At 33.3% G+C, this 18786-nt stretch overlaps 1 protein-coding gene across 1 annotated transcript; it reads right to left on the bottom strand.

Moving 5' to 3' along the window:
- Positions 1-13671: 13671 nt before the first annotated feature.
- Positions 13672-17428, bottom strand: LOC145305255 (nose resistant to fluoxetine protein 6-like). Its single transcript, XM_080146853.1, has 2 exons — positions 17343-17428; positions 13672-16465 (listed from the first exon to the last, which is right to left on the bottom strand). Exons 1-2 carry the CDS (start codon positions 17402-17404, stop codon positions 13750-13752), a joined length of 2778 nt encoding a protein of 925 aa, XP_080002979.1. The 5' UTR covers positions 17405-17428; the 3' UTR covers positions 13672-13749.
- Positions 17429-18786: the final 1358 nt, after the last annotated feature.

Genomic DNA, 18786 nt, shown 5'->3' with positions numbered 1-18786 from the left:
ATCAGCACATTTTTAATGGACATACGGACTCTCTGATAACGATTTTAGAGTTGCTACCCTTTCTAAATCGTACCTAACTTTTACAGGAATAGATAGATAGATAGATAGAGAGAGATAGATAGATAGATAGATAGATAGATAGATAGAGAGAGAGAGAGAGAGAGAGAGAGAGAGAGAGAGAGAGAGAGAGAGAGAATAAAAAAGAGATAGAAATTGTTAAGAAGATATTAGTGGTTAATTCGATTAGAAACCTACGCAGATTCAAATGCGCATTTTTAAACTCTCCTTCCCCCCTTTTTTTTCTCCCCCACCCTTTTTATATTTGGACAATTTTTGGCTTTGAAATAGTATGTTGCAGTTGTCAGATTTCTTATAGACAAATTATTTGTAGACCTTCACAGATCCTCTTTCCTATGCTCTAAAGTACCTATATTTAGTTTTTATGTGAACCCAATATGATCTAGTAAACCACTGGAAACTGATATGACAAATTCCAGAAAAGCGTAGGTCACAAACTTTTAATAGCTAAAAACCTGCCCAAGATAATAACTAAGCTTTCCTGATATGTCCTGTGGTTTCCGAGATCTTACTGAACAATTAGGTCCATAAGTAGCGCAGAAGAAACAAAAAATACAGTAAAGAAATAGATATAGAATACGTGGATATTGTGACTGGGTAATTTTTGTTTTCAATTCAGGTTGTTAATATAGTTCCTAGATATTGGTCAATATGTTCCTCCATGGTCCGAGGAGGGGATGGGGTAAAGTTAAATTGGTGGTATCGTTATATTAGCCAGCTGCAGGGGCGTCCAAGCTTTTTATTTTGGGGGGGGGTTAAAATTTTGGGGGGGGGGTAATTTAAATTTTATTAAATATATAGTATTAAAAATGCGCGCGAAGCGCGCAAAATTTTTTTTATTAGAGATTTCTTATTTTGGGTATTTACCCCTCAAAAACCCCCTCCTAAATGGTTGGGGGTGCCTACGGCACCCCTAGGGTAGGGGTAAATTTTAAATGGGGGGGGGGGGGGGTAATCGCCCCATTACCCCCCCCCCCTTGGACATAATTATGCGATAATCTCTCACAATATACGAAAAATAGATCTATTCATTAAAAAAAAACTCTAATAGTTCTATGCATAAAACTATTTCATTGCAGGAAGAGAAAGACAATTAATTTACATATTTTATTCAATATTGACGGGCCATCGCAGATAAATAAAATTTGTAGTTGAGGAGATATTAATCTATTCTCAATTGTCCTATTACTGTGTTGTTGCAATGCAGAGCAACACAACAACAACCATTGTTCTATCTCTGTGTTGTTGCAAGGGTGGAGCAACACAACAACAACATTTGTCCTATCCCTTTGTTGTTGCAAGGGTGGACCAACACAACAACAACCATTGTCCTAACCCTGTGTTGTTGCAAGGGTGGACCAACACAACAACAACCATTATCCTATCCCTGTGTTGTTACAATGGTGAAGCAACACAACAACAACAATTGTCCTATCCCTTTGTTGTTGCAATGGTGAACCAACACAACAACAACCATTGTCCTATCCCTGTGTTGTTGCAAGGGTGGACCAACACAACAACAACCATTATCCTATCCCTGTGTTGTTGCAATGGTGGAGCAACACAACAACAACCATTGTCCTATCCCTGTGTTGTTACAATGGTGGAGCAACACAACAACAACAATTGTCCTATCCCTTTGTTGTTGCAATGGTGGACTAACACAACAACAACCATTGTCCTATCCCTGTGTTGTTGCAAGGGTGGAGCAACACAACAACAACCATTGTCCTATCCCTGTATTCCTGTGTTGTTGCAAGAGTGGAGCAACACAACAACAACCATTGTCCTATCCCTGTGTTGTTGCAAGGGTGGAGCAACACAACAACAACCATTGTCCTATCCCTGTGTTGTTGCAAGAGTGGAGCAACACAACAACAACCATTGCCCTATCCCTGTATCCCTGTGTTGTTGCAAGGGTGGAGCAAGACAACAACAACCACACAACCGCTTCTTTACCCACCTCTTATCATTGTTTCCATATTTGCGCCTTAGGTAAAAATACTTTGATTTCTCGACCGACGAAAACCATTTTTAAGATTTGTACTTTTTCATATCGATAGAGTTTTCTTTTCAAGGGGAACTTACTGTAGTTCTTGGGTATTTTGATAACTTTTTTTCTTAATAATTAGTCTATAATACCAATAACACTTTGTCTGCATGTCCGTTTAAAAGTTTTAATCTTGCTAACCCAATGAAAATAAAAATTTATCTTAGAAAATAATCCAATCGCTAAAGACCTAATTCTCTATGTATTACTTAATTATTAGCATAGAAAAATGCTTTGATTTTAATAATAAACAATTAATACACGCTGTACAAATAAGATAACTAAATATTGACAAACATTTTTCTTAATTATTAGCTCAGAATATCATGAAAGGGCTGCACATTTTAAATAAATATTTGTACTGTACTTTTAATTTTCATTAATTAATAGTGACTAAACTAATCTTAAATCTTATTAAACCAACCAGAAACTTCTTCAACCGGTTTGTATCCGACAGAAAGTATTCAATAGGTAACGGATCTACAAGTAAATAGAAAATTAATTCTACCATCTTGTATTATGCCCGTTTGCGGTTTTGTCCAGTGATTTTAAGGGATAATGAAGTATATTCCCGTCCCAGTTATCATAAACAGAATTACCCCTTAAGAAGATGAAATTTATTGGCGAAAAGCTTTTATTACTGCTAGTTTTTACAACCCATTCTAGATCAAATATAAGTTTCAAGACAACGATTAAGAAAACGTATTTAAAAACCTTAGGGGCTGCAGTACAGTATAATTTACAGTCTAATGTCCCCTCCCTCCCTGGTTCCTGTATTAAACCAAAGAAAAGATTTGTTTAAAACACGTTTAAAATGCATGAAATAATGCCTTTGATTTCTTTTTAGAATCATTCTATGATGCAACTAGAACTTGCATTTCATCAGATATAAAAAAAATTGTAGCGATTTTGAGCTTGAACGAGGATGAAAGCACGACTATCTTCAATTTAATTATCAATTTTTTTTATAGGATTCAATTACCAAGTAGTAAATTTTAATAAAAGACTCTGGTAGGGAGGGGTCAATTGACTGTAAATTATTTAGGTCCCAAATTTGATGAATATGATCCTCAAACTCTCGATCTGGTCTGGAAACTTTTGGGGCTTTTTAAAATCCAGAATGTATGGTAGAAACTTTCAGTGTTCAATGTTTTTCACCAATAATTGTATCACAGAAAGATAATTGTTCATGTTCATAATATAATACAAAGTAGAATGATGTCTGTCTGTCTGTCCGTCCGTCCCTTAAGATCTCGGTAACTACAGAACCGATTGGATTCTACTCTTCATGGAATATACCTACTGGTCATGTGGTGGTTTTAGGCTATTTTCCCCCTCAATAATTTTTTTTAAAAATAGAAAGTAGTGGGGGCACCTTAGTGGGGGAACTTATTTTTTTAATTACCTCTTGGGGCACAGCCCCTAGAGGCTAGGGGCGAAGCCGCTAGTAATATATAAATGTTTATAGCAATCAGATAATTCTTTATTCGTAGACCTAAGCCCTTATAAATAAGACTTTTTGATGGCCTTAATATTAATAAAAGATGTTTATTGTGTATTTGTAAGTTACATAAGAATATTTAATAGTTTTTTTTGTTCTTATCTAAAAAATTTTATATTTCTTAAACTAAAGAATATATCTTGTTCTTTAAGGATAATTCGAAGACGAAGAAATTCGCTCAATGTGACGTCATAAAAATGAGGGATTATCCATCTTTATTTTAGGGGTTTTCTTTCCCACTCCTCCTCTCCTCATCCCTCATTTTTATGACATCAGATTTTTTTAGTGACTTTCTTCGTCTTCGGATAATTCCTGTAGGATTAGACACACTGTTATATGCAAAGCATTACTAAACAAGGATGACAACATCCATAAGTAGCGAAGCACAAAAAATCATGGATGGAAATACGTAAAAGTAGATTTAAAGTTTATTTATTAAAATCAGGAATAGATTTATTGGAGAAAATAAACACGAAACCTTGTTTTATTTTGTATAACGAAGTCGGTCAAAGAAAATTACATAAAAGATGCTCATAACAATGGGAAAAATTATTTTGATACTGATATCCCAAAATGCATCAGAGATATGGAAAATAAGGGAAAAAATTTAAAAATAGCCAAAAACCTGCAAAAAAGCAGTTTGACCGTCATGGTTGTTTTCTCTAAACAACAGGGAAATTTGAGTTTGATATGTATAACTGAAAAAATTTTGGAAATCGGACCATAAATACAAAAGATATGGAGAAAAAACAAAAATAGCCTAAAACCTGCTGAAAGCCAGTCTGGCCATTATAGTTGTTTTCTTTAAAGGACAGAAAATTTAATTTTGATATGTATAACTGAAAAAATTTTGGAAATCGGACCATAAACACCAAAGATATGGAGAATAATGTGAAAAATACAAAAATAGCCTAAAACCTGCTTAAAGGCAGTCTGACCCCATAGTTGTTTTCTTTAAACGACAGGAAATTTAATTTTGATATCTATAACTGAAAAAAATTTGAAAATCGGACCATAAACACTGAAGATATGAAGAAAAATGTGAAAAATACAAAAATAGCCTAAAACCTGCTTAAAAGCGGTCCTATCGTCATCGATGTTTTATACTTAATTGTGCTCTTTAATGATGGGAATGTTGTCAAAAAGTTTCAGCATTCTATCTTTTATAGGAGCTGAGTAAATCCCATTTCCCCCATAGCGTTACGGACGGACTGACTGACGGACTGACTGACGGACGGACGGACGGACGGACGGACGGACATAGTGAATTATAGAGTAGCTTCGCTACTACTAAATGCTAAGAAATAAACTGAAATTTTCGCTTCTTTAGAACATAACATTTCTTTTGTTATAGAAACAAATTTAATTTTTTTGGTTTCTTTTCAATATTTGAAAGAATAATTAATTTTTTCTACTATAAGATATAATTAAGTCCAAATATTTTAAATTGTCATCAAAATTGAATTGCACTATTTGTATTGTACAGATGTAAGTTGCGTGTTAATTTGGTGCAAAATTGTCTAAATACAGGAAACTGTTTAAGGACATACCCGCATGGGATCACATTACAGAGATGCTTCGCTCATTATTTCAAAAATCAGATGAACAGAATAATTATATTATAATTTTTTTTTTAAATTTAAAATCAACATGTTTCAAATGGATTTTCTGGTTGCTACGCTTTCTAAATCCTACCTAATTGTTACAGGAATCATCATGTCAAGTTTATAATCTTCTTACAGAAATAAATCTATAGCATAGATGTATAACCAGACAACTACATGGATCCCCCTGTTAAGGATCTTTTTTTTGTCTGCTATCAAATTGTTTTCTGTTACTTGGCTGTGCTAATATTTCCGACACTATTGGTTGATTTTCAATGAACCAATGGGGGGTCGGCACAAGGTTCTTGGGGATTGGGACATACAGGTATTTAACCTTTTCTCCTTTTAGTGTTTTACTCTAATGTTACGGACGTACCGACAGACCAACCCAATTTGTAGAAAATATTCACTTTTAAAGCGTTTCTTTTTTAATTAAACGACTCCTGCCTAAATTTGTGATTATTACGTAAGCTGACCACTAAACAACTTTTTAGAAGGGCGTGGTAAAAGTATTTAAGCCAAGAATCTAACAACTAAAGTAGCTGTATGTGTGTCTGTGTGTGTTAGGGTGTGTTTGTGTTGTTGTTCGTGTGTGATTTTTTTTATGTTTAATAGTTACGTTTTTTTTACGTTTTTAGGTTTTCTGGGAACAGTCAACAGTAATTTCTTTTCTCATATTCATTCGAATCCGGTGGATAGGAACCGGTTCTCATACATACGAAAAAACTATGTCTAGCATCGTATTATATCCAGCTTTCTACGAATATAAAAATGTACAATCATAAGATTAAAACCAGTTTTTTTAGCCAGTGCCTTCGGCACCTCGGGGCTAATAAAAACTGGTTTTAATTATAATTGTACATTCTATATCCGCGGAAAGCTGTTTATAATACGATGCGAGAAATAACTATTAATTGAACAAGAAAAAACTCAATTCTTTCTAACTTTATTTTAATTAATTCGCTACTTTGGATGTTGTATTCCTAAATTCATTCCTATTCATAATGGCTACTCTTATGCCTATTTTTAGTTTTTTTTTCTAAAAACGTTAGAGGCAACTTTTATAGAAAGAAATCAATGAAAAAGTTAATTGTTGGCCTAAAAAATAAAAATATTTTTTGGTTAAAATCGCTATCTGCTTTTTATTAACAAATATAATTAGGTAACAAGGCTGACAAAATTCATTAATAGCGAAGAACAAAATATTAAAAGATACCACGAAAGAAACATAAATCTGGAAAAACTGTGAAAATCACACAAAAAGAACAAAGATATATTTAAAATGAAAATAAATTGGTTCATCCATATATGTGGAAATCAATTGTAAAACTATTTTTGCTTGTTTTTGCAAAACTATCTTTTTTTAATACAATTGAACTTATATTTGTGTAAAAAAGCGAAGCTTTTCTATAATTAGGGTCGGTCAATTCGTCCGTCAGTACGTCGGTAACGAAAAGCTTTTTTCGTTAATTTAGGCATGTAAGAATTGTTCTATCGATTTCAAACTTTGCATAATGATCCCTGTAGTGTAGTTGGTACAATTTAAAAAGCGTAGCAACTCTATAATCGTTACCAGAATGTTCGTACGTCCATTTTCAACATGTTGATTCTTTTCACCTTATTAACAACAAAATTTTATATGATCTAATTATCCGATTGATCTTATTTTGGCATACTGATTCATGGGACAACAAAGTTCAATATTATAAGCGAAGCAACTCTATAATCAAGTCATAAAAATGTAAGTATGTCCTTAAACATTATATTGCATCAAGCAATTTTTCAACAAATTTACTTACAATTTTGGACGAAGACTAAACTGCATAACTTTTATGTCACTTTTGATTCCTGTGACGTTATAAAATGAGGAAGATGAGAGGAGAAGTGGGAAAGAAAACCCCTAAAAAAGAGGGAAAATATGACGTCAAAAGTGGTGCAAAAGTTATGCAGTTTGGTTTTCGTCCAATTTTGCTTTGACTCTTATACATTTATATTCTGATTATTCAGTTCTGACACCATACAAGTGTTGATGTCCATTTTTCCTACCGTTTCAGAGCTTCGCTTTTATGGATGTTGGCATCCTTGTTTAAATTAACAAATAATAAGAATCAACGGAAATATCGTTCCTTACAAAAAAAAATGACTTTCATAGTATATTACCCTTTGACTGACGGTAAAAAGCAATGTTTAGACAATAAAGGTAATGTCTGATGGAGCCAATAGGAAAATCGCATCGGTAAGTGGAAAGGGCATATTTTTTTCATTTTGTTCATACAAAGAGTCAGCTGTAAATAGTCGCATTTCTTAAGATAAAGCATTTCTCACGTAAATTATATCGTGTTTAAATTTATTTTCTAATATAGTGTAAAGCATATTACAAATCCTTTAATAAGTTAGCTATGAATTGTTGAATTCCTTAATATAAAGTTAGCTTTCTAGAAATTATATACTCGAAAAAATTTAAGGTTTTTTGTCAGCTGAAGGAGTTCCTTGGTCAGATTTACGAAAAAGGGGTTCACACTATACTTCTTCTCTTATAATTCTATTGTTTAGACAAGTTGAGTGAACATAAATCATCAAAATAATTTTGCTCTGCATCTTGTATAGATCGAAAATTGATTAAATCTTATTTTTTCTCAGCCATACAGACAGACGAAAAATTACCCCCCCCCCCCCCCAAAGAAAAAAAAAGTTTTATTTTTTTAACTAAAGTACAAAATTGAAAAAAAAATTTCTAAGAGGATAACGCCAAAATTTGGGTTCAAACTTTCAAACTAACAATTTTAATCTACACAAGGGTTAATTTTGTTTAATATCATTGGGGTGTTTATCAATTTATCTTCCATATTATCCCTGGATAACCCTGAGTAAAACAGAAATTAAACAAAACATATTTTGTTTTGTGTCCCTCAAGGCGTTGCCCTAGAAATATGTGAAGAAAAAAATATTGTGTTTAATATTGAAAACCAAAAACTGCATTTTATTAGCAAAGAAGCTTTTTTACAATTCAAACTGTTCGTCTTTTTGTCCGACTCTCCTACCGCCATAACATTTGAGAATTCGAGAATGTGTCATATTTCTAGAGAGTGAAGGGACGTTGTACTTTAATTATGTAGATTGTTACCCAATTTTATTTTTAAAAGCGAAGCTTTTCTATAATTAGGGCCGGTCCGAATGTCCGTCCGTAGTACGGGTAGCTTTTTTTGTTGTTAATTTAGGCATGTTAGAATTATCCTATCGATTTCAAACTTTGCATTGTGATTCCTGTAGTAGTAAGGTACGATTTAGAAAGCGTAGCAACTCAATAATCGTTACTAGAATGTCCGTACGTCAATTTTAAGCATGTTGATTTTTAACAACGAATCTTTTATGTGATAAAATTATCCGATTGATCTGATTTTTGGAATGCCGATTCCAATTACAACAAGGTACAATGTTATAAGCGAAGCATCTCTATAATCAAGTCCTAAAAATGCAAGTATGTCCTTAAACAGTATCATGTATTTAAGCAGTTTTGCAAAAAAATTACTCACAATTTTGTCCATACTTGTGCATTAATATTCTGCTTCTTCAGTTCTGACACTCTACAAGCGTTAATGTTCGTCTATTTCAGAGCTTCGCTTTTATGGATGTCATCCTTGTTAAAGAAAATTCTTATTTGCTATGAGTAATTTTGTAAATTCTAAACTGGTTGTTACAATCCTTTAGTGTCCAAAGTTTTCCACCGATGATTATAATCTACGCAAGGAATTATTTTGTTAATTTCTATTTTATCAATTTAGTAGTTACCCAACAAGCATTTAATCTTAGATTTGCTACTTTTGTCATTTTCGTATTTTTATTTTTCAATTGTTAATCAAAATTTGTATGATTTCAAAGCTTTTATCTCAAACTTATTTTTTAATACTTAACACAAGCTAGGATTTTCTAAATTTAGGGTCTATTTATCCGGATGTCTTTAACAAATAGTTAATGACATAACCATTTACAAGAACTATCGAGTAGCTGCGCTACAAAATAACACAACAATTGTTTGATATTGATGTCAGAGTTGCGACAGAAAAATGACCACCAAATAAAATATTGCACATCCAGATTATAATCAAACTTGACGTTTTCAAAATCCAACTAATTAATAATAGGTAAATCAAAGGGTTCAGAGAGGGAGGGGACATTGGGCTGTTTATTATACTAGTCCCCAAACTTTTATAGTGACGTTTTCTTATTCGTTGGCTCAACAACTCTTGGGACTTTTATTGTATTTTGATTGGTTGGTTCATTAGGATGAGTGTTCAGACGTATCAACCACTAATTATAATCTTCAGAGGAGTAATTTTGTGTATCATCACTGGGGATGCACATCAAATTAACGGCAATTGTCTTATCCCTTTAGATCACTGCAAAGGGTTTCATTAGTATTGTTAATTTAGGCGTGTTTAAATTGTCATATCGATTTCAAGCTTGGTTTTCTGATTCCTGTAAAAGGTAAGAATGATTAGGAAAATTTAGCAACTCAATAATTGTTACAAGAAAGTCCAAATAAAGAAATTGATCTTAACACTTTTTTGTTGGCAATTATGGTGAACAATAAAAAAAGTTTGAAATAGATTCTAACAATTCTAACATGCCTAAATAAACGAAAAAAGTTATCCGTTTCGTACGGACCGACTCTAATATATAAAACGAAAGTGAAAGGTTTTGTGATTCTATTAAAGTCCAATTAAAATCTGATGTAGATCGCTTTACCCGTATTTACATCCAAGTTTTATTTGGGCTTCGTTAATAATGGATGTTGTCATCCTAGTTAATCGTATATTTCATTTAAAACCAAGGATGCCAACATCACAAAGTAGCATAGCACAAATTCATGGATGTACAACGGGAAAAAGAGATTTAAAGATCAGATATTAGATGATTAAAAAAAATGTAGAGATATCTTTTGAAGCATGAAGAACAGACATGTTAATTTAATTATAATTTAGATGGCACAAGGAATCTACTCAAAAAAATCAGCTGTCTATCTTGTACAGTAGGTGACAAATTGACGTTTCCCCCATTCCATTTCTTACAGATGAACGAACAATTCGAATTATAAGGTAGCTTTGCCACAAAAAATCAAATCTTTTCTACATTTTGGGTTGGTCGATCCGTTAGCAATGAATAGCTCTTATTGTCATAATTGTTATTAAAAGCTATGAAAACAATTAGGTTCATAAATGGTTCTATATTGGGAAGCTAGCAATTTTTTTAAATGCTGGTTTCAATATAACAAATAAATAATCTTTAAAACTTCTGAAATATTGAGTAATTATTTATAAAATTTTACAGCCAGAAATATTTTAGTCAAAACTGTTTCTTCTAAATATGAAAAAAAATTTAAAATAAAAGTATTTTTATAATCAACGCAGCAACAACAGGGTGGAGGTACTCTCCCAAAAATTACTTATAAATCCTCCCTGAATATATATAAAGCTTCACTGTAAAGGAGAACCATAACGGTTCTGCAGTTAGAGAGATCCATGCTTCTGACAGAGAGACATCCAATTACTTTTATACGAGGATAAATATTAAACTTTAAATAATAAATGTAAGTTTATTTCTCGTATTCATTCAAATCCGGTGGATAGGAACCGGTTCTCATCCATACGAAAAAACTATGTCTAGCATCGTATTATATCCAGCTTTCTACGAATATAAAAATGTACAATCATAAGATTAAAACCAGTTTTTTAGCCGGTGCCTTCGGCACCTCGGGGCTAAAAAAACTAGTTTTAATCTTATAATTGTACATTCTATATCCGCGGAAAGCCGTTTATAATACGATGCGAGAAATAACTATTATCCACTACTTTTTCCGAATTATTCTATAGGTGACATTTTACTCCTACCTAGATCTAGAGGCCGTAGCTATCCTATCTATAATGCAAAGTAGAATGATGTATGTTTTTCCGTCTGTCTGTATGTCCGTCCGCCCGTCCCTTAGAATCTCGGTAACCACTGAACCGATCGGATTATACTCTTTAGGATATATAGTATATACCTATTGGTCCTGTGGTGGTTTTAAGCTTTTTTCTTGGGGGGTGGGACACCGCCAACCCACCCCCCCCCCTCCCAAAAAATGAAAATACCCCCCCAAGAAAAAAAAAATTTCTTAGGAACACATTAGACCAAGCACCAGTAGTACTTTATTTTTTTTTAATTATCTCTTGGGGCAAAGCCCCTAGAGGCTATGGGCGAAGCCGCTAGTTGTATAAAAAGCAATGTTTGTTATGTTTATTTTTAAGCACTGAACTTCTGCTCTATAAAACATCCATCATTTTTTTGAGCTTCAATAAATAATAATTATTTCAAAGGTCCGGGCTAACAAAACTTGTATTAATATTATGATTTTTTATTACTCGTAGATACTATGCCATGCATGATATTTCAGTATGGCCGAGAACCGGTTCTAATCAAATGGATATAAATCAGTTTTTCGAAGCCATACTGGAAATCATTTTCTTTTGACAGTACTCCTTATTTTTACCTTAGCTACACTTTTGATAATCATGTCAGCAGTGTTTCGGAGCCAGAGCCGGGAGCCGTGGAGCCGCCATATATTGCTGTGGCCGGAGCCGTAATTTTCGTTAAAATACGGCTTTGGCTCCGGACTAGATAAATAAAGAGATTTTTTATAAATTACAATTTGGTAACTCTGTTTTGTCATGTCAAATGCCCTTTTTAAGTTTTTCAAGTCCATTTTTTTCAAAAATTGAACTTTTAAAACCTTCAAAAGTAAAAAAAAAAATTTCATGGGGGGAAAAATTTGTTGAGTTTTTCTTAATTTTAGGTCGGAGCCGGAGCTGGAGCCCGACCCGCACCAAAATCAAACGGCTCCGAACGGCATGATGTCAGTCTTGTTTCAATTATTAGTCGTCTTATTTATATTTCTGATAAAAAAAATTGACATTCAATCATTATCTCTTCTCCTGATATTCAACATACCTTAAATTGTGTAATTAATTATTACATAAAAGTTTCTCTTTATATAATAAAAGTTTATCCTATTATATAAAGTATTATTATATGTATAAACACATTTAATTTTTTTAACTATTTATTGGCGGAATACATATGTTTCTCTATAAAATTGATCATCAGTTCCAATTAAGATGTATAAAATAAGAGTTAAAAAGATATATGTCCATGCATTTTGAATCCTTTTTAAATATATATATATAAATATCTATAATACAAAGTAGAACGATGTCTGTCTGTCCGTCTGTCTGTCTGTCCCTTAAGATCTCGGTAACCACTGAACCGATCGGATTCTACTCTTCAGGGTATATACCTATTGGTCCTGTGGTGGTTTTAAGCTATTTTCTTGGGGGGTGGGACACCCCCAACCCCCCCAAAACAACAATATCTCCCCCCCAATTTTTTTTTTTTTTTTTTTGCTGAAGATTTCCTTGGTCCTTTAACGAATTTCGCCTTAATTTTTTTTATCACCTCTTGGGGCAAAGCCCCTAGAGGCTAGGGGCGAAGCCGCTAGTATTATATAAAGTAGTAAGCGTTTTTCGTCTGTCTCGACGGATCTCGCTAACCGCTGAACCGATATTGGTCTCCTTTACAGTGAAGCTTCTTATAGGTCCTGGGAAGGTTTTAAGCTATTTTTGGAGATGGTGTATTCACCCTCTTCCCCCCCAAAAAATTTTTTTACTCTTTTGAAACTCAAACTTAAAAATGGATGAGATCGACTTTTCCTCCTCCTACCAGTGCCCCTAGAGGCTTCTAGAGACGTAGCCGCTAGTCTTTATATAATACAAGAATAGCTAATCCAATAGCAGCGCAATCCTGCCAAAATTATTTTTATTTCATAAAAGCACCTTTTCTAAACAATGGTATTGACAAATACAAAGCTCCCTCAATATTGTTTGCGTGGTCTACAAAATAATACTCTTTTTAAAACTTTTAATATTTAGCCAAATCCTATAAAATTTGCAAGGATAGCCTACAAATTAAAAATTAATGGTTACAAAGATATATATAAAGTTATTACAAAGATATAAATAACTGATAGGACTTAGCAAACTTTGATTTCTAAATGCATAAAAAGTTTCATATGAATTAAATATTAACTCTCATAGTCTTAAGCAGATTTATTTTTTGCAATGTGAAATTTTGAATATGGTCTGAGCACTCAGTATACATATTCTAATTAAATTTGGTAAAAGTTATTTCTCGTATCGTATTATAAACGGCTTTCCGCGGATATAGAATGTACAATTATAAGATTAAAACTAGTTTTTTTAGCCCCGAGGTGCCGTATGGATGAGAACCGGTTCCTATCCACCGGATTCGAATGAATACGAGAAAATGAATTAAATTTAAGATTGATACTAAAAGTGCAGTCAGCCAACAAGTAATACTTGTAGAGCAGGTTTGTAACAAAAAAATTATTTTGAACTTTCAATTGTATTGATATAATTCACTACAGTTATAGTACACTACACATAATCAAGCACTCAAAGACACAATTAAGCCTTCTGTATAGCATCTACATCTTTTATGATCTGATCATATGCTGGGGGAGCATTGCCACTTCCATCAGAAGAGTTTGCACTATTAGAACCAGTTTCTTCTGAGTTGTTATCTGCAGAATGAGGATCATTGGAACCTATTCCAGATGTGTTTGAGTCAGTGCTAGCAAGCTCTGTTTGGTTGTCTGTATCAGCAGTAGGCTCCATGTTAGCTTCTTTCCACTTTGCAAGTTCTTTTTCATTCAAAAATTCACCTTCTTTAAAGGCATTCTCATCCTTAGATGGTTCTTGAGCTGTGGTAGAAGCAATGCCTGCGTTTCTTATCTCAGGATCTCTATTGGTTACTTGTGGTTTAGGCTCTTGCTTGAACAAACTACCAAGAACTGCATCAACAAGCAGCTTTTCTGCTCTGGTGGCCGGCACTTCAAATACAAGAGCAAATCCAAATGCAACCACGCAGGAGATAAACTGGATTGCTAGATAATACCATACACTTGTAAACATCTCAAAATCATTCGGAAATGAAGATAGTACGGACTTGGCAAACATTGATATCACATTCTGGTGGATTAAGTAGGTGCAGAAAGTAAGCCTTGACAATGGGGCAAAGGCTGACCAAGATAAGAATTCATTTATGATACCACCATAACCTTTGGAGCAGCTAAAGATGACCCAAGCAAGGGCACCATTCCATGCAAGTCTCTGGAATGTATGATACATAGTTGCTGCAAATAAAGTCATCTCATTAGTTTGTCTTACTGTGTGGAGTCCAAACACAACAGCAAATCCTCCAAGAAATGCTGCTTCCCAAGCAAATATGTTAACATCCTCCCTGATCTTGATGTCTTTGCCTCTACAATGATGCAGAATGTAACCAAGAATGATACCAATGAGATATGCTTGGTAACGAGCCCAGGGTGCAAAGTAAAATGATACATGATACGTATAATGGGTGTGAATATTATCAACCTTAACACCCATTGGTCCTTGCTCTGTTGTGTAAGCTATGTAGAAAACACCAAAGGTAAAACAGGCAAGACTGAAAGCCCAGAAAAGGACTGTCCAGAGATGTTTTTTTGTCATCTTGTACAGAATATACATTGGATATATAACAACGGGGGAGAAAACGTGGAACATCATATCATCAACCAGGTACCAAGTGACTGCCATGCATCTATCATTTTGATTATCTTCCACAAGTGTGTGAATATATAGAAGATGCTTCCACCAATATTTCTGGCAAGACTCCGACTCTAAAACAATGTTGTTCCATTCAGGACCATGATACACAAATGGTAAAACTGAAATGACTACACCCATAATTAAAACATAAGGTATGGTCAGTCTCAAATATCTATGAAGATAATACATTATCAAGGTCACCCTATGTTTCATTGGGTTCTTGCCAGCTCTGTCTAATTCTTTTAGAAATATGTATGTTGTCAAGGTTCCAGACATCAAGAAAAAGGAGTCTACCGAAGGTAATGCATTCAATATCACTTCAAACAGAAAAGTTCCTCCATGTGAAAGAATATTAAGACCAGCTTCAGAGTTTCTTATGGCAGTTCCAAAAGCAGAGACAAAGGAATGACCAACTGCTACCCAGGTCATACTTAAGAACCTCATACCATTCATGCAGTCTAAATGGTCTTTACCAATTGATTTTGTTGACAGCAATCTTTTTCCATTTGAATACATTGAGTATGAATGAATCAACTTGATGGGTAAGGAATTTGGAGCTTTCTTCTTTAACACAAACTCAAAGACAACTTCTGATAAGGTACCAAGAATTACCAAAGCACCAATCAAAGCATAGAGGATGTAGAAAAATATGTAAACAGGAGGGAATTCCTCAGGTGTACCATGGATATTCTCACTTGTAAAACACTTTGCTGTGTTGACTGTCACCTCAGATGAGGGCAGCTCTAAAGTATAATTCAAAACAGTACCATTGATGTTTAGATTGATGGTAATTTCAATGGGTAGATTAGAATCAGCTGTTAGATTAGCAAAGTTCTTGTTAACATCCTCTACAGAGCAAGCCTTTGGAAAACACATACCGATCTTAGGACTGGCCACAATAGAATACACTGACAACATGGAGAGGTACAACCTGTCTGTTGTAATGCTTATATTATATGCTGCTAACTCAGAAACATACAAATTGATAGAGGATAAGTCCATTGTAAGACTTTTAGCCTTTGGATGTAGGTGTTGATTCTGTAATACATTGATATTGCCCAATGAATTTAACTGATCAACATCAATTGTAGACATCTCCTGCATCCTACCAGGTCCAGGAGGCCTTGCCATAGCAAATCCAGGTGGACCTTGAATATACATGTTGCAGTAGGCTGTCTCAAAGTCATTTATTTCAAGACATTCATCAAAGTTTCCTGGATTTATAGAATATCCCAGAGGAATTTTAGCTGTGACAAACCTTAGTTGATCAGGAAGTGTAAACTGGCACTCCTCATCTCCTTGGCAAATATCAATTGGGATATCCAGTGAATCAGAAAGAAATCCCTCCAGTGGAAACCTTCCATTAGAGTCAAACATGCTGAGTGGGCCAGGTATACTTGTAAGGTCAGGTTGGATGTTAAGTAAGGTATCAACATATTGGTTACTGGCAGCCAGACATTCTGATGATATGTCTCCTCTCAGTGGTGTCAACCAGGCAAACTGACCCAGGTCTAGTTCTGGTGCTTGAAGCCTGAAATATAAAAACAATTGATATATTAAGATTTCACTATTAACCTATAATATAAAACATGAGATTTATTTCTGTAACTTTAGATCTTGGAAAATGCCATTCCAAAAAGTAAAAATAAATAAAAATGTTTGAAAAGATAAAATATTAAAATATAAAAAATTCTAATTTACTTGTCCTATAGTTACTAAAAATCCAAAAAAGGCATGGAAATCTTATTTTGATCATATTTCCAACATACATTGTGAAGATTTAAAATAGTTTGTAAGAGACAAAAGCAGCAAAAAGCTGCTTAAAAGCAATCTGACCATCATAGATGTTTTATACTTAAATATGTCACGTTAGGAATGATGAAAAGACATTTCAGCCATCTGTTTTGAATACAGAGACGTGTAGAAGGGGGGTGTTTTTTGCACCACCTGGCAATATTAAGGTAGGGAGGATAATCCCCTAGGGTCTACACCTCCCTAATTCAGCTAAGGGGGGGGGGGGGTTGTCAAGAAATATAACTAAAACCCTCCCCACAGAGGGTGTAAGGGTGTATTCATTCACCAATTTTTCAATCCATTTCTGTAAGTTTTGACATTTATCTAGTTTTTTTCCACAACTGTATTCAGAATTTGTATTTATTTTTTTGTTTATATTCCATTAACAAAAAGACATATTTTTCAGAAATTTACATCAAAACACCCTAAGGCTAACACCCTCCTCACCATAAAATGACACCCCTCTTGTTGTCTCTAACACCCCCTTAGTAAAACCCTATGCCCGCCATTGCTTGAATAGGAGACGAGTAAACCACATTTCCCCCAAAACGTTTCATACGGACATTTCAAATTATAGAATATTTTCGCTACTAAAAACTTATTAAAGTGCGTACTTGACACCAGAAAAATTGAGAAGACAAAAAGATGCTGCTAGTGTTCTGAGAATCATCTCCATTCACAACTAACAGATAATTATTAAATATTAAATTATAATAATTAGTTATTAAATGATAACTTTCAGAAGATAACAGCTTTGTACGTAAGCATCTTTTTAGTAGCGTAGCTACTCAATAATTTATAATGTCAGTCTGTATGTCCGTTTGAAAATTTTTGTGGGTAATAGTATTTTACATAAATCTTATGTCGTTGTAAGGTATTTTTTATGTAGATGAAAGGACGAGTAAATTTATTTTTAATATATTTTTTGTATTTTTGGTCTGATTTTCACAGTTTTTGGTAATTAAAATTAAGTTTCCAGATTATTAAGCATTAACTCTTATGTTTCTGTTAAATATAATTTTATTTTTTTATGCTACGCTATTTATGGATGTTGTTATCCTTGTTTTAAAAATATTTTTTAAAAAAAGTAAATAAAATGATCATTTATAGTAGCGCTACTACTCAACTATATAACTTTGTCATATCCGTCATTCCATTATTCCGGCTTCTAGATGAGATAAGCATCTATCTTTTATTTACTAAGTATATTTGCGATAACTTTTATTTAATGAAATCTTCCAATTTTTAACCTGTACAAAAACCTGCTTAATTGCTTCAAGATCCATGTCAGATCTATATAGGAAATAAATGTCTATAAACGAGCTCAAGTTTTCCAAAGACTTTTCGTTGAAAACTCATAGTGCTCCAATAATCCATAATAAACTCTCATTGCCCAGAACGATAAGACCCATTATTTTACTTTATTAAAAACAAATTCATTTTTTTCATTTCATGTTGCTATTTACATTATAATGAAGTAATTAATTTCTAATCATAAAAAAAGAAAATTTAAATTTATGATATAATAAATTTAAGAAAACTCTGTTTTAAAAGAATTCGATTGTGGCGACACTTTGTGTGTTCAAATATTGAACTAAAATTGTAATCATATAATAAACCCTTTGGTGATGGTAATGTAAAAGAAAAAAATATAATTTAAAAGATTTTTTTAAGATCATTTAAATTATTAAATATTTACTTCCGTTTAAATAGTAATGCCGGGTGAGGAAAATAGATTTATTGAGAAATATATATGCATATAGAAAACTAGCCAATAGGGAGATAGTTATATCGAGCCAACTCTAGTGTGTGTATATTAAAGTGTTGTTTTATAATAAATGAAACAATACGGCTAATTCTAGTCGCATATATAATTTACAATGCAGTATTTCTATAAGTTTAACGATAGTTAGCTCAATATTTTGCAATAGTTCAGGTTAAAAGATGAATTAAAATTGGATGTTTGTTGTTTTGTATGATTGTTCTTGATGTGATACTTATGAATAACACTGTTCTTGGTGAAGAGACCTTTATTATTTATCTTTCTTATGAAATATT

Source organism: Acartia tonsa, chromosome 14, assembly GCF_053477335.1.
Source record: "Acartia tonsa isolate MP-2025a chromosome 14, ASM5347733v1, whole genome shotgun sequence".
NCBI lineage: Eukaryota > Metazoa > Arthropoda > Copepoda > Calanoida > Acartiidae > Acartia > Acartia tonsa.
Note: the sequence above shows the minus strand (reverse complement) of the source record. Positions and strands in the feature narration are given on the sequence as shown.